The following is a 25,786-nucleotide window of genomic DNA, read 5'->3' as shown; positions in this document are numbered from 1 at the left end:
TGGACATTAAACTCCCGGCTATAATCTTTCAGCAAAGATTCAGTGATGCCTACAACATCATCCCTGCAATTCTGCTACTGTGCTACAAGTTCATCTGCCTTACTCCATGTGCTGTGCGCATTCAAATATAACACCTTCAGTCCTGTATTCACCTTTTTGATTTTGTCCACCTGTTAAATCACAACTCATTCTGTTGACTGCAGTTTTACCCCATCATCAGCCTAGGAGTCCCACTGCACACTACCTCTGTAAACCAGCTATCTTATCTCAGCACTATCACTCCAGTTGCCATCCCCATCAAACTAGTTTAAACCGACCTGAGCACTTTAACCGACCTACCCACGAGGATATTGGAACCCTTCAGGTTCAGGTGTAACCTGTCCCTCTTGTACAGGTCATACCTCCACAGAAGAGATCACAGTGATCCAGAACTCTGAAACCCTGCCCCCTGCACCAGTTCCTCAGCCACTCATTCATCTGCTATATCATCCTATTCTTGCCTTCACTGGCAGCAATCCAGAGATTACTACCCAGGAGGTCCAGTTTCTCAGTCTTGTAACTAACTCCCTAGAATCTCTGTTCAGGACCACCCCAGCTTGTATACCTGTATGATTGGTGCCAATATGTATCAAGACTTCTGGCTGCTTACCTTCTCCCTTGAGAATGCCATGGACCCAATCTGAGACGTCCCTGATCCTGGCACTAGGGAGGCAACATACCATCTGAGTGTCTCTATCGATAGTATCTAAAGTTGTGTACCTATTACTGAGGGGAATGGCTACAGGTGGATTCCGCACTGACTGTGCATTTCCCCTCTTTCTCCTAATAGTTACCCAGTTATCTGTTTCCTGCAAGCTAGGGATGACTATCTCCCTGTAGCGCCTGCTTATCACCAACTCGTTCTCCCATATGAGTTGAAGGTTATCGAGCTGCAGCTCCAATTCCTTAAAGCTTTCTCTCAGGAGTTGCAGCTTGGTGCACCAGGTGCAGATGTGTTTATCTGGGAGACTGGAGATCTCCCAGACTTCCCACATCCCCCACACACAGTAGAAAACACTGCCCATGGAGCTATTCTCACTGTACTCTGCACTAACAGATGTGGAATGAACAAATAAGAACAGAGAGTAACCTTGCAAGATAATCTACCTCACCCAAGTTTGATGGGCCAAAGCCACTCTAAAGAATTGCGCATTCAAAAGAATGGCTGCTCTGCTTGCATTTGTATTATTATTATTGGCCAGTTCTAATGAATCCCTCTTTCTGATTGGTCGCTTCTCAACTCAGAAAATCTGCTGCAAAGTTCTGCCTTCAAAATCTCAATTGCTGCCCTGATTTTAAAAAGTAATGCTGTTCACGCACCTCTGGTGTGGATTGTCTAGTTTCCAGGGATACTTAAAGCCATACTTAGTCAATCACTGACCCGATGTTAAAGGCAGTTAGCTTCTTCTTGCCTCAGGAATTCAGCTTGCTGATTTTTGGATAAATGGTGATGTTTGATGCAAAAGGCTTCTGGTGAAACCCAGACCAGTGGCCAGGTTTTAAAGAGACATCAGCTTTATTTGCTGCATGTACATTGATACATAATGAAATGCCGCATTTACATCAAGGATGTGCTGAGGACAGCCTGCAAGTGTCACCATGATTCTGGTGCCAACATAGCATGCCCACAACTGGCAACACTAACCCGTAGGTCTTTGGAATGTGGGAGGAAGCAGGAGCACCCTTGACAAACATACAAACTATTTACAAACAGCAGTAGGAGTTGAACCCTAGTCATGATCGCAGGTACTAACCCCTACACTACTCTGATTGGTCAGAATCCTTCACTGGTGGAGAGTAGCCAGGCTTCCAGCTGTCTGGACCCAAAATCCTAGCATTCCCTCCTGCAACACTCAATTTGAATTACTTTCATTTTCCCCCATCTTTCTCCCTCAATGTCGCAAAAACAAAGGAGCTGCTTGTGGACTACAGGTGGAATGGAGACAGGCTAACCCCTATTGACATTAATGGATCTGGGGCTGAGAGGGTGAACTGCTTTAAATTCCTCGACATACACATCACCGAGGATCTCGTGTGGTCTGTCCAATACCGGCTGTGTGATGAAAAAAGCACAACAGTGTTTCTTTCATCTCATCCTGTTGAAGTTTGGCTGAGTTCCCAAATCCTAAGGACTTTTTCCAAGGACAGAGCTGAGTATCCTGACTGGTGCATCACTGCCTGGTACTGCCTAGAACTGTACTTCCCTAAATCGCAGGACTCTGCAGAGAGTGGTGTGGACAGCCCAGTGCATCTGTAGATGTGAACTTCACACTATTCGGGACAAGAACGAGATCTAGGTGTTCTTGTACATCAGTCAATGAAAGCAAGCATGCAGGTACAGCAGGCAGTGAAGAAAGCTAATGGCATGCTGGCCTTTATAACAAGAGGAATTGAGTATAAGAGTAGAGAGGTCCTTCTGCAGCTGTACAGGGCCCTGGTGAGACCCCATCTGGAGTATTGTGTGCAGTTTTGGTCTCCAAATTTGAGAAAGGACATTCTTGCTATTGAGGGAGTGCAGCGTAGGATCACAAGGTTAATTCCCGGAATGGCGGGACTGTCATATGTTGAAAGATTGGAGCCACTGGAATTTAGAAGGATGAGAGGGGATCTGATTGAAACATATAAGATTATTAAGGGATTGGACTCGCTGGAGGCAGGAAGCATGTTCCCGCTGATGGGCTAGTCCAGAACTAGAGGCCACAGTTTAAGAATAAGGGGTAGGCCATTTAGAACAGAGATGCGGAAAAACTTTTTCATCCAGAGAGTGGTGGATATGTGGAATGCTCTGCCCCAGAAGGCAGTGGAGGCCAAGTCTCTGGATGCATTCAAGAGAGAGTTAGATAAAACTCTTATAGATAACGGGGTCAAGGAATATGGGGAAAGGGCAGGAACAGGGTACTGATTGTGTATGATCAGCCATGATCACAGTGAATGGTGGTGCTGGCTAGAAGGGCTGAATGGCCTACTCCTGCACCTACTGTCTATTTACAAAGACAGGTGTGTAAAACGAGCCTGAAGGATCATTGGGGACTCAAGTCACCCCAACCACAAACTGTTCCAGCTACTACCATCTGGGAAACGGTACAGCAGCATAAAAGCCAGGACCAACAGGCTCTAGGACAGCTTCTTCCACCAGGCCATCGAACTGATGAACTCATGATGATACAATGCAGATCTGCAAATACAGGTTACTGATGACACCTGACGCTGGGCTCAGAAATAAGTTATTGTATCAATGAAGAATGAAACTTTCTGCCGTGAATTTACAATGCACAGTTAAGTTATAACTCCCATTGATTCTTGTGGCAGGTCCGGGCTCTGCATGATTATAATGCGACAGACACTGATGAACTAAACCTGAAAACGGGTGATGTTGTTCTCGTGGTAACCTATGAAAATCCAGAAGAACAGGTGAGCAAAGCTATACTTGCTTCTAATGATTTTAATAGCCACAGACGGCCTCTTCGTAATTGTGGAAGACTTTGTTCATGTTGTTGTTTTCTTTTTGTGTTCTTTATGCTTGTGTGTTTTTTATATACTGCATCAGATCTGGGCTAACGATCACTTTGATCCCCTTTACACTCGTGAGCTGAGAAATGGCAGTAAACAATCTTGAATAAAACTAGTTAAGCCACAATGGAAAACTGTATTCAATTCAGGTCATCCTATTGAAGAAAGGATGTGAAGCTTTAGGAGAGGGTGCATGTGCTCTAGGGAGATGTTAGTACAAATTTGGGTTGCTTTCTCTGACCTCTCAGTGGCTGATGGAAGATTTGATAGAAGTTATGATTGAGTTATTGGCTGAGCATTTAGCCACTATCTTTATCCCATAGTTGAAATGTCTGATACCAGAAGGCATGCATTTAAAGTGTGATGGGGAGCATTCAGAGGAGATGTTTGGGGCAAGTTTTTAGTGCTGGGTGCCTTGTATGCATTGCCAGGAGTGTTGTGGAGTTTAATGACTCTTGGGAAGCACATGAATGTGTGGAGAATAGGTGATGTGAACTTTGTGTATGCAGAAAGGATCAGGGTAGTTAGCTACTTAATACCATGGGCTGAAGGACTGTATTGTTCAATGCTTGAATTTCAACGATAGTTGAATGTTCTAAAATGGGAATGTGAAATGGAAGTTAAAATTTCAAAGTAAATTTATTATCAATATACTAGCTTACTATTCATTGCAGACATTTACAGGAAAATAAATGCACACAAAAAACTTGTCACATCAGATTTGAAACATTTTGCAGAGGAGAGTTCATGAAGTCTGTTGGCGGTAAAATATGAAGTAGGTTGACCTGAAGGAATCCTATATACAGCAATTTGATGTTCTTGTTGATTGAAGGATAAAAGTTGACTGTTCAAGGAGTGGATGAGAAAAAGCACTAGCTCTTTGAAAGAGCCAAGCTGCATTTTCAACCCAAGAAGGGAATTAAGTGTTTCTGCACCTGAACTAGAATGCAGCACCTTTTGAATGGGTAGTACTCCTTTAGTACAGCACTGGAAATCAGGATTCCATGTGCACTGTTCTGAACTAGGTCTAGCATCTAGTGCCCAAATTTCTTCCTCTGCAGAGATGTACAAAATGGAGGGTTATGGGTAGGGTAAATGCACATAGGCTTTTTCTTCTGCGGGTTTGGAGAGATTAGAACTAGAGGTCATGGTTTAAGATTGAAAGGTGAAAGGCTTAAAGGAACTGGAGGGGGAACTTCACTTGGAGCAGTGAGAGTGTAGAACGAACTGCCAGTAGAAGTAATAGATGCAAATTCGATTTCAACATCTAAGAAATTTGGGCAGGTACATAAATTGAGGGGTATACACTCCAGGTGAAGATTGATGGGACCAGGCAGAATAGTAGTTCAGCATGGACTAGATGTGTGGAAGGGCCTGTTTCCTTGCTGTATCATCTATGATGCTATCAACTAATTTCACTTCCTTTATATAAACAGTTCTGATCACTGTGTTGTAACCTCAGACAGTGGAAATCAGAGTTTACCCACTTTAGAAAGCACTGAGGTATAACATAATGGAAACTACTACATTGCTTTTCAGTCATTTCTCTGTTGTGTCCCAAATGTAATATCCCATGAAAGTAAAATCTTGTCTGCATTGACTGTCTTTTGCAAACAATTTCTTCACAGGATGAGGGCTGGCTAATGGGCATAAAGGAACTTGACTGGATCCAGAAGAAAGATCTGAAAACCTCGAGGCGAGTTTTCCCAGAAAACTTCACTGAACGAATTCAGTAACTGGGTTGTGTGTGGGAGGCCAGTGAGGTTGGAGGAAGCCCTGCAGCGGAGCAATTTCCCCTCAACTCCTTGAAGGAGTACAGAAGTTGCCATCACAAACAGTGTTCAGTGTTTACTGATTCTGGTTATGGTGCTTCAGCCAGATCCCTATGCTCATGGGCATATCTGATCCCTGGAGTGACCAGGTCTTGTAGTTTAAACTGGCCACTTGCTATTGTTTCCCATTGTTGCATGAAATTCTGTTGTGATAATCTGAGTGTAAAAGAATCAAATATATCAAAGGATGTCTAAGTTGAAGGTAGGAGAAAATCCAGTGTTTGTAAAATAACAAGTCTATTTTTGTGGTTTTTTTTGAGGCAGTGAATCGTTTGGGTTACATTGTCCTTTTGGGCAATCACATTCAACCTATAGGAAACACTCCATTTAAAATGGAATGAGCCAGGACGGGGAAAACCAAACGGTGTGTGGTTACTTTACCCAGTCTGCACTGGATTTCCTCTCTGTAGTCCTACCCTCTCCATCATAGTGACAGCTAACTTTGAGAAAGGGGTGCACTTTTATCCAGTTATCTCATTACCTTTAGTCCTTTTTTGGCAGAAGCAGTGAGTTTATGAATTGAATGATAGTAATTGTGGAGTATGGGAGAACTAGAAGAATATTGACGGTCTGTAATGTATGGGGTGTGGTGATAGTTTGGGGAGAAATATTGAAATTGTGTTCAAACTGGTTTCTCCTCATTTCTCTTCTATTGGCACTTTGTGGATGTCTTCCATTTGCAAGCTCCAATATTGTTAAAACACATTGTTATTGTGTGATTTTTTTTTGCTCCCCTCTCCTGCCAAGTCATTCACCCAAATATGCAAGTATCATTGATTACTGAATACCTGCTTTTTTAGACAGCTGCAGTTATGATACCTGACATACAAACTAAATTACAGTTCACTTTGTACATCTATTCAGATTTTATCCTTAAATCTTTTTTTCCTTTTTTTTTTTGTTCCTCCCCAATATCAAAAACACTCGACTGATGTTTCTCAAGTTTTCACCACAAAAGTGGTAATTAACATGTGCACGTTACTTCTATTTTCATCAGCATCAAAGACTAATCAGCCCATTAAGGCAATGCCAGTTCTGAGCAACTATTTCCCCATAGTTTCTGTTCAACTTGCATCGATTCATCACTTTTTTCTCCCACTACACTGGGGGTGGGGTGGGAGGTAACCCAATTAACCTAAAGCCAGGGAAAACCTGTGGGGACAACATGAAGACTCTGCACAGTACTTGAGATCAAGACTGAACGGGAATGGTGAGCAGAGGGGCAGTCGTACCACTTGCAGAGACTGTTCGAATACTAAGGGGTGGGAGATGCCAAGCCAATCCCATCTCACTCTGGAATTCTTAGTTGCACTCTTCGTTCCATCCCAGACAAATGCCAGCCCTGTATCTTCTCTGCCCTGTATCCTGTGAAATGCAGATCTGCCTCATCAGTGCAAATAGTCAAAGATGTTGATCATCTTTTAGTTTTTTTAATGCTGCCCTAGCCTCTGCAGGTTGGTGGTCAATCATATGGATCCCTTGATTACGCAGTATTTTAATTACTAAGTTATGCAACCATTTATTATTGAGTTGTACAATCAATGGTTTTGTTTAATCCAGCTAGCCCTGTATTTGTAGTTATGCATTTGTTTAATGTGAGACATTGCTGCCATCTGTGTGTGTGTGTGTATATATATATAAAGTTCTCTGATGGTCTGAACATTCTGACATTTTCAGTGTTCATTGCATCTGTCTATGAACAATAAAGGCATTGATACCATTGGTAACACATGGCATGATGCTCTCTGGCATCTATTAATTTAAATATTTTACTTGGTTGCAAGCAGCCAATGTTAGATTCTGTGTGGCATTCCAGAACCCAAAATGACTGGCAGTGCTGTCTGTTGTGAATTTTGAAATGCTACTGTATGTTCATTACCCAACAACAAAGTAATAAAACTGATCCTTTGCTTCCTTGTGGTTCTTATTGCTGAGCGGCTTAGTTGAAGACACCTTGCTTCAGCTGTCTTGATTGTGAAGGCAATTGTCATCTTTAACCTCTTCCATTGCCCTGAACTGCTTTGCAACAATCTAGTTTTCCACAGCATGGTTAGAGATTTCTTAACCTATTTTGGAAAAGGAAGAAGATGAGGATTTGCTTTATTTGTCACATGTCCATCAAAACAGTGAAATGCATCGTTTTTGTCAAATCAATGAGGTTTGTGCTGGAGGCAGTACACAAGTGTCGCTGTGCTTCTGATACCTACACGGAATGCCCAAATACCTCTACATCTCTGGGATGTGGAAAGAAAGTTGAGAACCCATGTGGTCATGGAGAACATTCAAACTCCTTCCAGACAGCAGTGGGGATCAAACCCAATCTTGCAGCTGGTGCTGCAATTTAATGAGCTAACAGCCACCCTGCTGAGCTGTACCATACTATGCTTAAAGAACAAATATCGGTCAGAACTGACCTGTGAGAACTTCAAATTCACCTTGTCTTTTAATGATTGGTCTCCTTTAGGGACTGGGACCGCTCACCTGGGTTCTGGGGTTCAAAGTCACTTTAAATATACCCAATGTCTTTACCTCCACAGCCATCTGTGGCAATGAATTCCACAGATTCATCACCCTCTGGCTAAAGAAATTCCTTCTGTTCTAATGGGACATCATTCCATTTTGAGGCTCTGCCCTCTGGTCCTGGACAAGAGAGGAAAGAAACATCCTCTCCATCTCCACTTGAGGCCTTTTAATATGTAGCAGCTTTAGAAGAACACAAGGTCATCTGCTAGTCTTAGACAATTGGAGCATGCCACACTGTTTAACAGATAATTGTTGATAATGGCCTTGACACTAACTCTCCTTCCTGCCCACCTTTCAGAAAATATGCTCAACTTCCTGCAATCTCATGGGCCTCAGACTTCAATAACTTCAATTGACAAAGCAGTCACTGGGCGTAGGGAATTCCAAAGGTTGTGATGACCACAAGCAAAGAGGTTTGCTTAGCTGAGATGGTAAGCTTCTATCATGAAACAAATGCACTTGTACCAGAATCTGTTGTCCACCCAACTGGATGCTGCAGATGAGCCTGAAAGAGATGCCACCACCAAGTCAACCCCAGACTTTTGGAATGCAGGAGGCTGTAGAAGTTTGCTCCTCCATCTCATGGACTCAATGCAGTAGTGCCTGGGATAAGAGGGCATGTGTTTAAGATGAGGGTTCCCTGCACCCCTGTCCCTGTCCCACTCTCACACAAAGGTGGTTGTCTAGAATGAACTCCAGAGCTTTGGCATTTGCTTGGAAAGGAGAGGTGTGGCAGGAAATGCAGCCAAATGGGATTGGCAGAGATGGCCATAATCAGAATGGTCGAGCTGGGCTGAAGGGCCTGTGCGATGGAGTATTCAATGATCTATTAAAGATGCGGTATTAAAATCCATAAAATGTAGGATGTTTGGCCCATTGAGTCTGCTCTGCCACTCCATCATGGCTGATTTATTAACCCTTACAATCCCATTCTCCTTGTAACCTTTGACACCCTTACTAATCAAGGTATCAATTTCCACTTTAAATACAACAAATGCCTTAGCCTCTCCAGCTGTCTGCAGCAATGAATTTCAGAGGTTCAGAATCCTAAATCATTAGAATTTTTTATGGCTTATTTCACTCTGTTGGACTCGATTTCATTGGCCACTCCCCTGACTTGCTATGTTCCGCCTCTGCTTGAATAACAAGCATTCAACTGCTTAGCCAAATGTATGACTGGATCCAACAGACAATTCTGCAGAATGGCCACCTGGGTGCACCAAAGAGCTGGTGCACAAAGATGCGTGTAGGGGTTTTATTGCTATCACGTATGAACAGTCTTTCTCTAGGTTACAGATACCTACACCCTTACCCTTGAGAGAACTCCCAAAAATGCCACCCCCGAAGTTTTTGTGATATTTATATCAGTCTTGCGAGCTTTTGGTTCTATTTATTCCTATAGTTTGCAGGTTTGGTTTGTATTTTTGCATGTATTGTCTGACTTGAAGTCACACAGCAAATGGGTGCAGTTGGGCAGTGGTGGCTCGTTAGGCCTGAAGCGCCCATCCATTGTCTGTAGAGATAAGTTGCTGCATAGTGTTATTGAAAGTGGCAATAGATTGTAGTTCTCAGTGGCACGGTAGTGTTAATGTTAGAGTAAGACCAGTCCAGTGCCAACAGCCCAGGTTCAGTTCTGCCACCGTATATACATGTAGGAATTTGTATATTCTCCCCATGATCGCATGGGTTTCCTCCCACATTCTGTACATGTCCAGGTGAGGTTAATTGGTGACATTGGTGTAATTACACATTGGGCTCGATTGCCTGTTACTGTGCTGTATCATGAAATAAAATAAATCAACAACTTAACCCCTCAGCCCGCTGCTATAGGCCAAACCAAGACTCCCTTCCAAGCCAGTCCTGTTTGTACCTGACGGTGTGTCTGTGCTCAACTACCCACGTGTCTATGCCCAATTCAGGTAGTTGTCCAAGTGCCTTGTAAATGTGATTATTGTACCTGCTTCAACCAAGTGGTCATTTTTTATTGTCATTTCGACCATAACTGTGGGTACTGTACACAGTAAAAATGAGAATGTTTTTCAGGACCATGGTGCTAAATGAAACTACAAAAGCTACACTAAACTGTGTAATAAAAACACAGGAGAAAAAAAAAAGCTACACTAGACTACAGACCTACCCAGGACTGCATAAAGTGCACAAAACAGTGCAGGTATTACAATAAAAAATAAACAAGACAGTAGAGGGCAGTAAACTGGTGTCAGTCCAGGCTCTGGGCACTGAGGAGTCTGATGGCTTGGGAGAAGAAACTGTTACATAGTCTCGGTCGTGAGAGCCTGAATGCTTCAGTGCCTTTTCCCAGATAGCAGGAGGGAGAAGAGTTTGTATGAGGGTTGCATGGGGTCCTTTATAATGCTGTTTGCTTTGTGAATGCAGCATATAGTGTAAACGTCTGTAATGGCGGGAAGAGAGGCCCCGATGATCTTCTCAACTGACCTCACTATCCACTGCCGGGTCTTGCGATCCGAGGTGGTGCAATTTCCAAACCAGGCAGTGATGCAGTTGCTCAGGATGCTCTCAATACAACCTCTGTAGAATGTGATGAAGGGTGGGGGAGATGGACTTCCCTCAGCCTTCATAGAAAGTAGACACGCTGCTGGGCTTTCTTTGCTATGGAGCTGGTATTGAGCGACCAGGTGAGATTCTCTGCCAGGTGAACACCAAGAAATTTGGTTCTCTTTATGATCTCTATGGAGGAGCCGTAGATGTTCAGCAGAGTGTGGTCGCTCTGTGCCCTCCTGAAGTCAGCAACCACTTCCTCTAGCAGCTTGTTCCATGTCCTCACCGATCTCTGGGTGAAAAAAAATTGGCCCTCTGATACGTATTGAATCCTTCCCATCTCACCTTAAACCTCTGGCCTCCAGTTCTTGACAGACAGACATACTTTATTGATCCCGAGGGAAATTGAGTTTTGTTACAGTGGCACCAACCAAGAATAGTGTAGAAATATAACAATACAAAAACATTAATAATTAAATAATAATAAGTAAATTATGCCAAGTGGAAATAAGTCCAGGACCAGCCTATTGGCTCAGGGTGTCTGGCACTCTGAGGGGGGGGGAGTTGTAAAGTTTGATGGCCACAGGTAGGAATGACTTCCTATGAAGCTCAGTGTTGCATCTCAGTGGAATGAGTCTCGGGCTGAATGCACTCCTGTGCCTAACCAGTACATTATGGAGTGGATGGGAGACATTGTCCAAGATGGCATGCAACAAGATCACCCTTCATTCTCAAGTCATTTATTGGATGCAGCCCTGTGGTTTTGGCTCACTTACAACTACCGATGAGACTCGAAGCCAGGAGCGAGAGCAAAGCCAGCACTTGAAATAAACTTTCATTCTGAAAATGATAAAAAGAGCCTATTGGGCTATTGAGACTGCCCTGCCATTCTGTCATGGCTGATTTATTATCCTCTCAATCCCATTCCTATTTTCTCCCCGTAATCTTTGATGCCCTGACTAAGCAAGAACCTATCAACTCTGCTTCAAATATACTCAACGACTTGACCTCCACAACCGGCTATAGTGATGAATTCCACACATTCATCACTCTAGTCAGTGATCTGGCTGCATGCATGACAGCTTTTGGGAGGTACCAGAGAAGATATGGGAAATGACAGCTCCTACGCATGGTTGGACAAATCCATCCTCACAACAATTGGCAACTTGAAGTTAAAATGCATTGAAAGAAGGTCAAACGATGACATATTCTTCACCTGATCAACAGTTGATTGGCATTGCTTGGATCATTTCTGCTTGCACCCTTGTTGAGCAGGGTGTTGAGTGGCTTCCCTCAGCCAGTGCATTGCTGGGAGAAATGCCAAATAGTGACTGATCATAAAGTGCTGACATCTGATGGTGGAGACACCTTTAAGATGGTGATGAGGACCATGCTCATCCATGATGGATCTCAGATACTTGATAGAAGACATAAGGAGGCTGCATTTTTTCTGGCTGAAGCTGCAATCCAAAGTCCTGTAGTTTGTTCAAAACATGGTCCAGATGTTAGCATAATTCTGTCTGATCCATGCCCATCACCATGATGCCACCGAGGTAAGCGTTAACGCCATCAGTACCATGCAACATGGTGTCCATAATCTGTTGGAAAATTGAAGGAGCTGCCTTTACTCCAAAAGGCAGACAGAGGGAGAAAAACAAACCTTTATATGTCCTAATGGTGAGAAGCTCCTGTGAATTTTCCATCACATCTACCTGGAGATGGGCTTCAGCCAAATCCAATTTCACAAAGTAGTGATAATCATTCACTTTTGCAAAGAGATCTGGTAATGGGTACCTGTGTGTCTCCAGCTGTGAAGTCTGTATGCAACCTCACTGTACTATTGGCTTTCTTGATGATGACTGTTGGAGCTGCTCTACGTGAGAAGGCGACAGCTTTGATCACACCAGATTGTTACATGCGATCTAGTTCTTGCTCCATGTTTGGTGGGGCTGCATGTGGTACTGGCCTTGCGTCTGGATGGACAGGGACAGAGTTTAGTACAGCAGCCTGAGCCCTGAAACATTGCTGCCTTTGCCATTGTTGTTGGATGGTCTTGCATACTGAGGGTGGCATGGCATCGATTGACGTGGTTGATGTCTTTGTACAAACCCATCCAGAGGGATGCTCCAGAGATCAAGTTTGTCTGTCCAGTCAATGCCAAGGTCATTCAGATCTGGCAGGTCCGTAGGTAAAGCACACCATTGATTTGTTACTGTTCAGCTTCACCGTGCAGTGCAGTTTGCCGATCAGCTGGAGTGTGCCACCTGATACACTGCAGGCAGAGTGATAATTTGATGTGATTGGTGGGGACCCAGGTACCCGCCATGTACTTTATGAGAAATAATGCCATGCCAACTTATAAATACATTGGCGTACCGTCTCCTGGGGATGAAGTCAACTTTGAATGTGACCATTAAATTCCTTGTAGAGTTTAATGGCTTTTGAAACTTTGTGTCCTTGTGTTTCACTTGCTAAAGGACAGCAAAACCTTATTTGTGACCACGATGTTGGCATTCACTGCAAATGTGTTTCTTGTATTAAGTTTCTTGCATAATACCATGCACCACAGTTCCAACTGACCTGCTGAGTGATGATGTCTGGTCCATTGGAGACTGCATATGACATTGTCCTGTTCAATCAGGTTGGAATTGTGTTTCTGGCTGATTAAGTACTGACATTGAGTGACAGCTTGTAAAGTCACACCGTGGTCTTGCTCCAGACTGGCCAAGAACTGTTTATGAATGACAATTTGTAGAGTCATAGCAGGGTTTTGCTCCAGTCTGGCCAGGAAGAGCTGCCTGAAGACCACAAATAAAAATCAGACGTTTGAACTGTTGCCCAGCTTGAGCTTTTCACATTCATGAGTGACCACACTGGCAAATGTGATGAAGTCATTGGTGTTGTGTTTCGCAAGTCTCTAGCCATGGCAGTAAAGTCTGAAGAGAGGTGACTGCTCTCAGTTAGCTGTTGGACTGCTTTCTCAAATGATAGATCTCGCAGGTTCTTAATGAAGTTGAACTAACGCTCAAGGTTCAGCAGTACCCAATTTTCTGATCAAAGTGTGTGACTTCAATGCATGATCTTTAGCCTTTACTGGTGAATTCAACCCGGAATGTATCTTTAAAACAGTGATTCAAGTATAACTTCCAAAGTGGCATCGAAATAAATGCAACGACTGACTTGCATGAATTCTGTTCGGTGGTTGACACCAATGTTGTTTGACTCACTGGTTTCAATTAACTTTAGCTGGGCCACCTCAAGTCGAGCTTGTTGCTGTTGCAGAATTGCACGCAAGTCTCCTGCTTAAGTTACCATGTCAAGATAATATTGCACCTCTTCGCTAATTTGTTGTGTTTGGTTGTCTATAGCTACTGGTGAGACCCAAAGGCAGGAGAACGATCAAAGCTGGAACTCGAAATAATATTCATTCAGTTAAACCACACAGCTACAAAAATCTCAAAACTCAAAAACGCAACAGCACGTCCCAAATCATGAAATGGTTTACCCAAGAGCATTAACATGTTGATAGGGACAAGTGAAAGTCAGGTGTTGGTTGGTTGTTTTGGCTTGCCATAACAAGTCCCAACCTACTTAACTTCTCTCCAGAGCCCAGTCTCTCAAGTCCTGGCACCATTGTCATAAATCTCTCACTCTTTTCAGCTTAATTACAGTTTAAGTGTGTTGCCTTAACTGGCTAGCAGTACTGTGAAATAACAATGGGACAACCATTAGGGTCTATGAGTCATAGAAAGGGAGTCATGAGTCATGGGTAAGTGATGACCCCTTCCTGTTAGAGTGTTTGTGGTAACTTTTAAAAAAATTCTTTCTACTTTTCTTCTAATATTTGTATATCTGTACACTTGTAATGCCACTGTGACACTGTAATTTCCTTTGGGATCAATAAAGTATCTATCTATCTATCTATCTATCTATCTATCATTAAGTAAGGATGTAGTGCTGAGCCTTTATAAGGCATTGGTTAGGCTGCATTTGGAGTATTGTGAGTAGTTTTGGACCCCTTATCTGAGAAAGGATGTGCTGGAATGGAGAGGGCCTAGAGGAGGTTTAAAAGAATTATTCCAAGAATGAAAGGGTTAATATCTGAAGAGTGTTTGACAACTCTGGGCTTTTTCTCTCTGGAGTTTGGAAGAATTGGGGGGGGGGGGGGGAGGGTTGTGATCTTATTGAAAGACCGAGATAGAGTGTACGTGGAGCGAATGTTTCCCATAACAGGCGAGTCGAAGGCCAGAGGACACATCCTCAGAATAGAAGGGTGTCCTTTTCGCACAGAGATGAGGAGGAGTGTCATCAGCCAGAGGGGTGGTGAATCTGTGGAATTCATTGCCAAGGAAGGCAAATCATTGGGTATATTTCAAGTGGAGGTTGATATGTACTTAATTAGTAAGGGTGTCAACATTTATGGGGAGAAGGCAGTAGAATGGGGTTGAGTAGTAAAATAAATTAGCAATGATTGAATAGAGAAGCAGATTCGAATGGCCAAACAGCCCAGATCTGCTCCTATGTCTTATGGTCTTAATGACATTTTTCCTGTAGTGAGCTGACCAAATCTGAACACAATGTGCCAAGCTCAGCCTCACCAGTGTGTGGATCAACTGCAGTCTCTATCCTCACATCTCCTTTGAAATGACCCTCTCTCACCTTAAATACATGCCCTCTGGAATTAGACATTTCAACCCAGATGCAGAGAAAAGGACTGCCCTAAACTACACAGGGACAGCGTTTGTGTCATGAATCTTTGAAGACGACAAGCTGAGAGAGTGGCTGGAAAACTGTTGGACCCTGAGACTCATCAAGACGGACTGTAAAAAAAGTACAGAGACATTCTGTGAAATCTGTCATAACAAAGAAATCTGCTGTGGTGACACTACCCAGACAGGACATTAATCTGTGGCCTTTCCAAAAGGTGTAAAGAGACCAGGGAAGGCCCAAGGTTATAAAGAACAAGGCATGAATTTAAAGCTTTCTTTTGGTTGGGACCATGATTCACACGTGATGAAAACAGGATCTTTGGCCTTTGCTGTTCACTAATCACTTCTATACTAATCCTCTTCTAAAAAAACTCCCCCTACATTCTCATCCACTTACCCCAGTGTCTGCCACTCACTGGGCCAACATACAATGGGCAATTAAACTCCCAGTCTGCATGTCGTTGGGATGTGTGAAGTGCCACACAGTAGTGTAGTGGTTAGTGTTCAATTCCTGCCGCTGTCTGGAAGGATTTGCACTGCGTGGGTTTCCTCCCGGTGCTCTGGTTTCCTCCCACAGTTCAAAGACCTGCACTTTAGTAGGTTTATTGGTCAGGTGGGTGCAATCGGGCGGTGTGAGCTCATTGGGCCGTAATGCCCGGTCACTGTGCTGAATCTCCAAATAAAACATCAACCGGAGCACCCAGAGGGAACCCCTGCACTCACAGGGAGAGCACGCAGGTTCCAAGAGGTCTCCCTGCTGTGAGAAACTTAATTCAGAATGCATCCTTCGCTGGAGGGTGTCACTGAGGGAAGCTGTGCAGGGGGAAACAAAGTGCATCGAATGATCAGTTTTCATCCAAGGGAGAGGCTGAAATAATTTCCCAGTCCAGTGAGAAGAGTCAGCACAGTGTCAGAGCTTTAGAGCTGATCAGGCACAGGGCTCAATCCTGAACATGTGGAGTTCCCATCTTCACCCTGTGACAACATGGCTCTCCACCCAGTGCTCCCGTTTTCTCCCACAACCCAGTGATACTCATTTTCAGAAGGCGTTAGAGCAAGGGAGTAATGCTGAAACTTTGTAAGGCATTGGTCACAAACAAGAGAAAATCTACAGCTACTGGAAATCCAAGCAACACACGCAAAATACTGCATCTATGGAAAGAGTATTGTTGACATTTTGGGCCAAAACCCTTTATGAGGCATTGGTCTGATTACGTTTGGAGCCGCATGTCAAACTAAGGCTATGTCCACACTACGCCGGATAAATCCGTTACCGAAGCTTTTTCTCTTCATTTTTACCCTCCGTCCACACTGAAATGGTGTTTCCGTCCCCTGAAACTGGAGCTTTTCAGAAACGCTCTCCTAAGTGCATATTTTTGAAAACGCCGGATTGGCTGGATCAGTGTGGACAGGGTAACCGGAGAAATCTGAAAACGCTGTCAGACAACACAACCTAACAATTTCAGAACAGATGGCAACAAGACTGAAGCCAGAAGAGTTAGAAATGTACTCACCAAATACTTTGACCCATAACTTACTGAATAAATAAGTATACTCACTTTGCCCTGTTTTCTGTCCTTGCTTGTATGAAGGTAGTTTACCTATTTATGCAAGTACTTCTCTGACAATAGATGTGTAACAGCCTAATGTAACATTGTATGGAAATACAAGATAACACTGATGCACACATGTTCTATACATTTAGCAGGGTGCTTTATTAATGCAACAGTTAGTTTTTCAATGTTAGTCGTCAGCAGGGCCAATCTGTCCGTCAACTCCCTGTCGGTTGCCTCCATATGCTCCAGTATTTGTTTTTTTTTAAACTTTTAAGTTCTCCTGCGCGAGAGCCAACAGCTGTCCATCGTTTTAAGTTTTTCTAGTCTGTAACTACACAAACGCGCACTTTCACAGTGAGATTCAACACCAAACATGTCACTTGTTTTCAGTAGATGTGTCCTGCGCATGCCCAGTAGGAGGAGATTCACCAAAATCTCCATCTCAATGTGGATAGAGATATTTTCAAAAACACATAGTATGGATGCCTATCGTTTTTACACGAAACTGGCGTTTTCAAAATTATCCGGTCTAGTGTGGATGTAGCCTAAGGACATGCTGGCATTGGAGAGGGTCCAGAGGAGGTTCATGGAAATGAAAGGGTTAATTTGTGTGGAATGATCAACAGCTCTGGGCCTGGAGCTCCTGGAGTTTAGAAGAGTGAGAGGAGAGGGAGGGATCTCATTGAAACCTACTGAATATTGGAAGGCCTAGTTTAGGTGGGTGTTGAGGAAATGGTTCATACGGTGGGGGAGGGGGTAGTGTGGTCTAGGACCAGAGGGCAATAGAAGGGTATCCCTTTAGAACCAAGATGAGAAAGAATTTTTTTTGCCAGAAGGTGGTGAATCAATAGAACACATTGTCACAGATGACTATGGAGGCCAAGTCATATTTAAGATAACGTTTGATAGGTTCTTGTTCAGTAAAAGTTTCGAGGGTTACAGGGAGAAGAGAGGGGAATGGAGTTGAGATGTCTTATAGTTTTATGGACATGCATGTTGGTTAGTTAATTGGCCTCTGTAAATTATCCCTGGTGTTTAGGTGAGTGGTGGAATGTGGAGAATTGAGGATGATGTGAATAGGTTCCTGATTACGGGGACGGTTGGCTATATTTCACATTGGCTCCATGGAAAGCAGAAGGAGCACCCTCTACAAAACTGCCATGCTTGTTTTTATTTTAGCAAAGTGAGTTGTAGAGCATTACAGCACAGAAGCTGGTAATTCAGCCCATCTAGTCTGTGCTGTACCATTATTCTGCTTTATCCCATCAGCTCACACCTGGACCACAGCCCCCTGTACACCCCCTCGACCACAGTCTCCATATTCCACTCAAACACAGCCCTCCATACTCACCCTGGACCATAACCCTCTGTACTCCCCCTGGATCATAACCCTCCAGCCCTCTCTACTCCTCCTGTGAACTTATCCAACTTCTTTTAAATGATGAAATTAAACCCCCATTAACCACTTCCTCTGATGGCTTGTTCCACGCCTTTGCCACACCCTGAGTGAAGAAGTTCCCCCTCATATTCTCCTTAAAAGTTGCACCTTTCACCCCTAACTCATGACCCAAGTTTTACCCAACCTTAGTGGAAAAAGCATGCTTGCAATTACCCTCCCATACCCCTCATAATTCACATACCCTCTCACAAATCTCCCCTCTTTCTTCCATGTTCCAGGGAGTCAAGACTGAACCTATTCAACCTCTCCCTCTACATCAGCATTTCGAGCCCTAACAGCATCCTTATAAAATTTCCTCTGTAAAAGATCTTCCTTTTGATGGGAAAAGTGAAACCTTACAGTGGGATACAAGATTGTAGGAGATGGAATTGGGAGCCAAGAGCGAGTGTCTGGGAGATCTCTGTAGATCAGGCAGCATCTGTGGAAGGAAACAAACTCTTGACATTTTGCATCAAGACTGCATCTGGTCTATTGGTGATGATGGCCCTTTTCCTGCTGTGAAATCTTGCAGGACTTTGGGGAAAGATTGAATGATGATGGGAGGAAATTGTTTGAGTCAGGTTACACTGAGTGGACAGAATTACTTCTAACATTCTAAAACCTCAGTGTTTGTTAATAGAGGTGCCAACTTTAGTGAGGCTCAGCTTCTCAGCTTACAAGATCAAAAATAGTTCAGTCCCGACGCAGGGACTTGATCAGAAATAAGTACCATCCTCCTGCCTGTCACATAGGTAGCCTGGCTCTCTGAGATCCTCCAATAGTTTGTTTTCTGCAACTGATTTACAGTATCTTCGTCTCGTGTGTTAACTGGCCAGTTCCCTGTAAATATCTATTCTGGCCACATGGGGGCACTAGATAACTTCCTTCCACACTGTATCAGCCCATGGTGTGATATTAAAGCACTGTGCCTGATATTTCAGTGCAATCAGCGTACCCATGTCTTAAGGAGAAATTAAATCGGGGGATATTCCAATAAGCTCTCTCACAATGTGTCTCCAGCTTCCTAAGCTCTGGAATTTCCTTCCCAAATCTCTTCACCACACAAACTTACTCCTCTTGATGCTCACTGCCTCAATAAAGCAGCCAGTGTAATGAAAACCCAGTCCATCCTGGACATTCTCCCGTCTCCCCTTTACCATCATGCAGAAGATACAAAAGCACATCATCAGGCTCAAACATAGCTTCTACCCCACTGCTATAAGACGATCGAATAGATCCCTAGTGAAATAAAGGGACCCCTGACCTCACAATTGACCTCATTATGTTCTCACACTGTACCGTCTGCTCTGCAGCCTGTGACACTTCATTCTGCTGATTTACCTGGATGCTCTCTGCAATTCGTTGATCCAGATGAACATCACACAAGAAAAGCTTTTCCCTCTGCCTCTTTTCATGTGACAATAGTTAACCAATTCAATTCAGTTTTCTTTATCGCAATCATGGGCCGATTTTGTTTAAGAACATTGCTGCTTGGCCACTTGCAATGCTAAAAGTTAAAATGCACATGGTATTAGTTGAACCACTTCATTGACACAATAACTAGAAATCCCGCAGTGATACAAAAGAGTCAGGTGTCAAGGTGATCATCAGTCCCATTTATCAGCACTTGGGCTGAGGCCTTCTGTGCCTTTGCGATTTGTCATGAGAGCCTCTGCCTCCATTGCCCACTCCTGAGAATTAACTGACCCATATAGGGACTGGCCTTTTGTTACGTCTGCTGCAGTCCTGTTCTCGATAGTGTGGGTAAAATGGGTATCCAGGAAGGACTGGTTAATCACCTGAGAGAGATGTGGTTGCTTTTGTGACCAAAAAATGAAGGTTTCCCTGCAGACTAACACTGGGCACTCTATCTGTGCAGCAAATGTTTGAAGATTCTGCAGATGCTGGAAAAACAAAGCAACACACAAAAATTGCTGGAGGAACTTAGCAGGCCAGGCTACATCTGCAGAGAGGAATAAACAGACTAAATTATAAGTAATTTTAATCATAAATAATGCTGCTGGATTCCATCATGACTGTGAAAGGGACAGAGTTGGGCACATGGGTAGCAACCCTATCCCATAAAAACCCCCGAGCTACAGCAGCTTCAGAAACCTCCTCCTGGGAGGGGAAGGTTAATCAACCTGGGGACAACTTGAAAGCCTGGCTCAGATCCGAGGACTCTGGTAAGCTGCTGTCGGAGGCTCAAGCCCCAGCAGAGGTGATGAGCTTATGGAAGACTGTGCTTCTGCCACAAAACAACAAATTTCATGGCATTTACCAGTAAGATTAGCCTGATTCTGAATCTTGGTGTCATCTAAGGATGTAAATAAAAATCTGTGCACTGTCTAAATAAAAAAACCAAATTGCTCCCTGTGGAAAATTTAGGAGATAATTATTGTAGATCAGAAACACGGGGAACAGGTGAGAGAGGAAATGTGGAGATGGAAATATTCCTGCTTTCTATCCCTATGGAAATCAGTAAGTAGTCTATAAATAATAATTATTGTTATGATGTACTGATGCTTTACCTTCAGGGTGCCAAGTAAAGTTTCTAAGGTGCAGAAAGCTCAGTGTATGAAATAAAGCATATTTATTAGTCAATGTATTGCGTGTGTGTGAGTAATTATTATTTGATGTACTTTCAGGTTTCCAGCTGCTTCTGCTGCCTCTCCGGATAAACACAAATAATCCCAATTGCTGCTCTTATCGATGCAATTGAATTATTAAAAGAAATAAGGGTCGGGCCATCCATAATATTCAACTGTTAATGGCACATTAAAGTTAACAGTCATCAGATTGGTGGCTATCCAATTTTCTTATTTGGTATGCTAGTTACCTGAGTAATTAATATTTTCCCAATGGACTCCTGTCATGAATAATCTCTGAAATATTGAGGCAGATAAATTATGCTCCAGTTGTATGGTTTCACCTTTTTAAAATTCCAGTTCTAGACAGATGGAAATTCACTGGAGATGGGGCAGTGTTGATAATAGAAGATAGACCATGCCACAATTTGCCTGATTTGAGGAAGGATATACAGTACTGGCTTTGGAGTGGTGCAGAGGAGAGTCACCAGGTTGATTCCAGAGATGATGGGGTTAGGCTATTTACAAGCCTGCACTGTACTCATTGGAATTGAGAAGAATGAAAGGGGATCATGTAGAAGCATATACAATTATGAAAGGGATAGATAAGATAGAGGCAGGAAGGTTGTTTCTAATACAGGTGAGATAAGAACTAAGAAAGCTGGCCTCAAGATTTGGGGATTTAGGATGGAGATGAGGAGAAACTGCTTTTAGAAAATAAGACTGGAAGATATAGGAACAGAATTAAGCCAGCTGGCCCGTTGAGTCTGCTCCAGCTTTCCATCATGGTTGATCCATTTTTTTATCTCCTCCTCAACCCTAGTTCCAACCTTCTCCCCATAACCTTTGATTCCATGTCCAATCAAGTACATATCAAACACTGCCTTAAATACACCCAACAAACTGGCCTCCACAGCTGTCTGTGGCAACAAATTCCACAAATTCACCACCGTTTGGCTAAAGAAATTTCTCTGCATCTCTGTTTTGAAAGGGTGCCCCTCTATCCTGAGGCTGTGCCCTCTTGTCCTAGACTCCCCCACCATGGGAAACATCCTTTCCACATCTACTCTGTCTAGGCCTTTTAACATTCGAAAGATTTCAATGAGATCCACATCTCCCCCCATTCCTACTGAATTCCAGTGAGTACAGACCCAGAGCCATCAAACGTTCCTCATATGATAACCCTTTCATTCCTGGAATTATCCTTATGAATTTCCTCTGGACTCTCTCCAATACCATCACATCTTTTCTAAGATGAGGGGCCCAAAACTGTCCACATTACTCAAGTTAAGGCCTCACCAGTGTCTTATAAACCTTGGCATCACATCCCTGCTCTTGCATTCTAGACCTCTTGAAATGAATGCTATCATGGCAATTGTCTTCCTCACCACCAACTCAACCTGCAAGTTAACCTTCAGGGTGTTTTGCACAAGATCTCCCAAAGCCCTTTGCATCACAGATTTTTGAATTTTCTCCCTGTTTAGAAAATAGTTCTCACATTTATTTCTACTACAGAAGTGCATAACCATGCATTTTCCAACATTATATTTCATTTACCACTTTCTTGCCCATTCTCCTAATCTGTCTGGGTCCTTCTGCATCCTACCTGTTTCCTGAACACTACCTGCCCCTCCACCAATCTTTGTATCATCTGCAAACTTGGCAACAAATCTATCTATTCCATCATCTAAATCATTGATGTATTGCATAAAAAGAAGCGGTCCCAACACCGACCCTTGTGGAACACCACTAGTCACTGGCAGCAAACCAGAAAAGGATCCTTTTATTCCCACTCGCTGCCTCCTACCGATCAGCCAATGCTCTAACCATGCCAGTAACTTTCCTGTAATACCACGGGCTCTTAACTTGGTAAGCAGTCTCATGCGTGGCACCTTGTTAAAGGCCTTCTGAAAGTCCAAGTATACAACATCCACTGCATCCTCTTCATCTATCCTACTTGTAATCTCCTCAAAGAATTCCAACAGGTTAACCAGGCAGAATTTTCCCTGAAGGAAACCATGCTGACTATGTACTATCTTGTCCTGTGTCACCAAGTACTCCATCACCTCGTCCTTGACAATTGACTCCAACATCTTCCCAGCCACTGAGGTCAGGCTAACTGGTCTATCATTTCCTTTCTGCTGTGTTCCTCCTTTCTTAAAGAGTGGAGTAACGTTTGTAATTTTCCAGTCCTCTGGCACCATGTTAGAGTCCAATGATTTTTAAAAGATCATTTCTAATGCCACCACAATCTCTAACACTACCTCTTTCAGAACCCTAGGGTGCAGTTCCTCTGTTCTGGGTGACTTATGTACCTTTAGGTCTTTGAACCTTTGGAGCATCTTCTCTCTTTTAACAGCAACTCACCCACTTCTCTTTCTTCATACACCATAACATCTGACATACTGCTAGTGTCTTCCACAGTGAAGACTGAGGCAAAATACTTACTTAGTTCATCAGCCATCTCCTTGTCCCCCGTTATTATTTCTCTTGCCTCATTTTCTAGCGGTCCTATATCCACTGTCATTTTTTAATTTTTAACATATTTGAAAAAATTTTTACTATTCACTTTGATATTATTTGCTAGCTTGCTTTCATATTTCACCTTTTCCCTTCTAATGATTTTTTAGTTGCTCTCTGCAGGCGTTTAAAAACTTCCCAATCCTCTATCTTCCCACCAGTTTTTGCTTTGTTGTATTCCTTCTCTTTTGCTTTTACAATGGCTTTGACTTCCCTCGTCAGCCGTGGTTATTCTATTTTACCATTTGAGTATTTCCTGCACCTTCCTCATTTTTCCCAGAAACTCACACTATTGCTGCTCTGTTGACATCCCTGCCAGCATCTCCTTCCAATTTACCTTGGCCAACTCCTCTCTCATATCACTGTAATTTCCCTTACTGCTGCATAAATACTGCTGCATAAGACTTTACTTTCTCCCTATCCAATTTCATATTGAACGCAATCATATTGTGATCATTGGTTCCTAAGGGTTCTTTTACCTTTAACTCCCTAATCGCCTCCGGTTCATTACATAACACCCAATCCAGTATAGCTGATCCCCTAGTAGGCTCAGTGACAAACTGCTCCAAAAAGCTATCTCGTAGGCATTCAACAAACTCAACTCTCTTGAGATCCATTACCAACCTGATTTTACCAGTTAAAATCTCCCATGACTACCATAACATTACCCTTTCGACTCACCATTTCTATATCCTGCTGTAACCTGTGGTCCACCTCCCAGCCACTGCGGGGAGGCCTGTATATAACTGTCATCAAAATCCTTTTACCCTTGTAGTTTCTTAAATCAACCCACAAGGATTCAACATCTTCCGATCCTATGTTACAACTTTCTACTGATTTGATGCCATTCTTTACCAGTAGAGCCACACCTCCTCCTTTGCCTGCCATCCTATCCCTCCGATACAACGTGTAACCTTGGACATTCAGCTCCCAACAACAACCATCCTTCTGCCACCATTCAGTAGTGGCCACAGCTTCATATCTGACAATCTGTCATATTGCAACAAGATCATGCACCTTATTTGCGATCCTTTCTGACTCTGCATTCCTAATGATTTGATACTTGGCCTGTTGGCTGCAACTCAGGTCCTATCACCTGCCTGCCATTCCTGACAGTCTGATTGCACGCTATCTTTACTTTTTAACAGTACGTCCTTTCCTGAGTCCCTTCAATCTGGTTCCCAACCCCTTGCCAAATTAGTTTAAAAACTTCCCAACTGCTCTAACAAATCTGCCTGCAAGAATATTGGTCCTCCTCGTGTACAGGTGCAATGCGTCACTTTTGAGTAGATCATACCTTCCCCAGAAGAGATCCCAATGATTCAAGAGCCTGAAGCCCTCCCCCCCGCACCAGCTTCTCAGCCACACATTTACCTGCCAAATCATTCTGTTTCTACCCTCACTGGCACTTGGCACAGGCAGCAATTCAGAAATTACTATCCAGGAGGTCCTGCTTCTCAACTTACTACCGAGCTCTCTAAAATCTCTTTCCAGGACGTCTTTGCTTTTCCTTCCTGTGTCATCGGTACCAATACGTACCAAGACATCTGGCTGCTCCCCCCCCCCCTCTCCAAAATGTTGTGGACACGATCTGAGATACCCCTGACCCTGGCACCTGGGAGACAACATACCATCCAGGTGACTCCTCACATCCAAAGAATCTCCTGTCTGTTCCCCTCACTATTGAGTCCCCTATCACTACCACTCCCTTCTTCACTCTCTTTCCCTTTTGCACCACAGACCCATGCTCAGTGCCTGTAACCGTGGCATTCCCCTGGGAGATCATTCCCCACAAAAGTATCCACAGGGAGCTCTGCTCGAACTGCCTATCTCCATTTCTCCTGACAGATACCCAGCTACCCGCTTCCTGCAACTTCGGGGTGACTATCTCCCTGTAACTTTGATCAATTATATCCTCATTCTCCCAGAGAGTAGTGTATCTATGGAATTCTCTGCCCAAGAGGCTGCCTCAGTAAATACATTTAAGATACAGTTTGATAGAATTTTGCAAAGCAGGGAATGAAGGGCTGTGGGAGAAAAGGCAAGAGGGTAAAGCTGACCTTATTGAATGTCAGAGCAGGCTCATCAGAATGGTAAGAGAAGCCATTAACACCAGAGGTTCAGCAGATGCTGGAGACCCAGAGCAACTCACACACAAAATGTTAGGGGAACGCAGCAGGTCAGGCAGACCTACACAGGCAGACACCTCTCAGCCTCCACCCAGCTAACGGGGTTCAACCACCCCTCATTTCCAAGTCATCACCTGCAGCCTATTTAAACCCAGCTCTCATCCACAGTCCTTGTTCACCCATCAAACCAGCCAGCCTCAACTAGTAGCTGCTAGCCCTCAGTTATAACGCCTTGTCGTGTTCAGTATTTGCTCTCTCTTGTTTTGTGGCCCCTTGTGGCTTGTTATTTTGCAGTTTATTAAAGTGATTGCTCACCAGTAAATCATCCCCACTGCTCTACATTTGTGTCCAGCCTCCCCTACAGTTCCTGACAGGATGAGTGAATCAGTGATTGATCCGGCATATTATTACTGTCCTAAGGAAGT

The 25,786-nt window shown here is 43.5% G+C and overlaps 1 protein-coding gene across 10 annotated transcripts in view; it reads left to right on the top strand.

The window, feature by feature from the left end:
• The window catches only part of LOC132394278 (myc box-dependent-interacting protein 1), a 155,140-nt gene extending 147,829 nt beyond the window's left edge, over positions 1-7,311 (top strand). For all 10 annotated transcript variants that reach the window (XM_059970203.1, XM_059970212.1, XM_059970208.1 and 7 more), the window contains 2 exons: positions 3,349-3,450; positions 5,178-7,311. In XM_059970203.1, the coding sequence (XP_059826186.1) occupies positions 3,349-3,450; positions 5,178-5,285 (210 nt within the window). In that variant the 3' untranslated portion in view covers positions 5,286-7,311. The remainder of the gene's footprint in view (positions 1-3,348; positions 3,451-5,177) is intronic.
• Positions 7,312-25,786: the final 18,475 nt, after the last annotated feature.

The sequence above is a fragment of the Hypanus sabinus genome, chromosome 5, assembly GCF_030144855.1.
Source record: "Hypanus sabinus isolate sHypSab1 chromosome 5, sHypSab1.hap1, whole genome shotgun sequence".
NCBI lineage: Eukaryota > Metazoa > Chordata > Chondrichthyes > Myliobatiformes > Dasyatidae > Hypanus > Hypanus sabinus.
The sequence above is the reverse complement of the archived record's forward strand: the minus strand, read 5'-3'. Positions and strand labels throughout refer to the sequence as shown.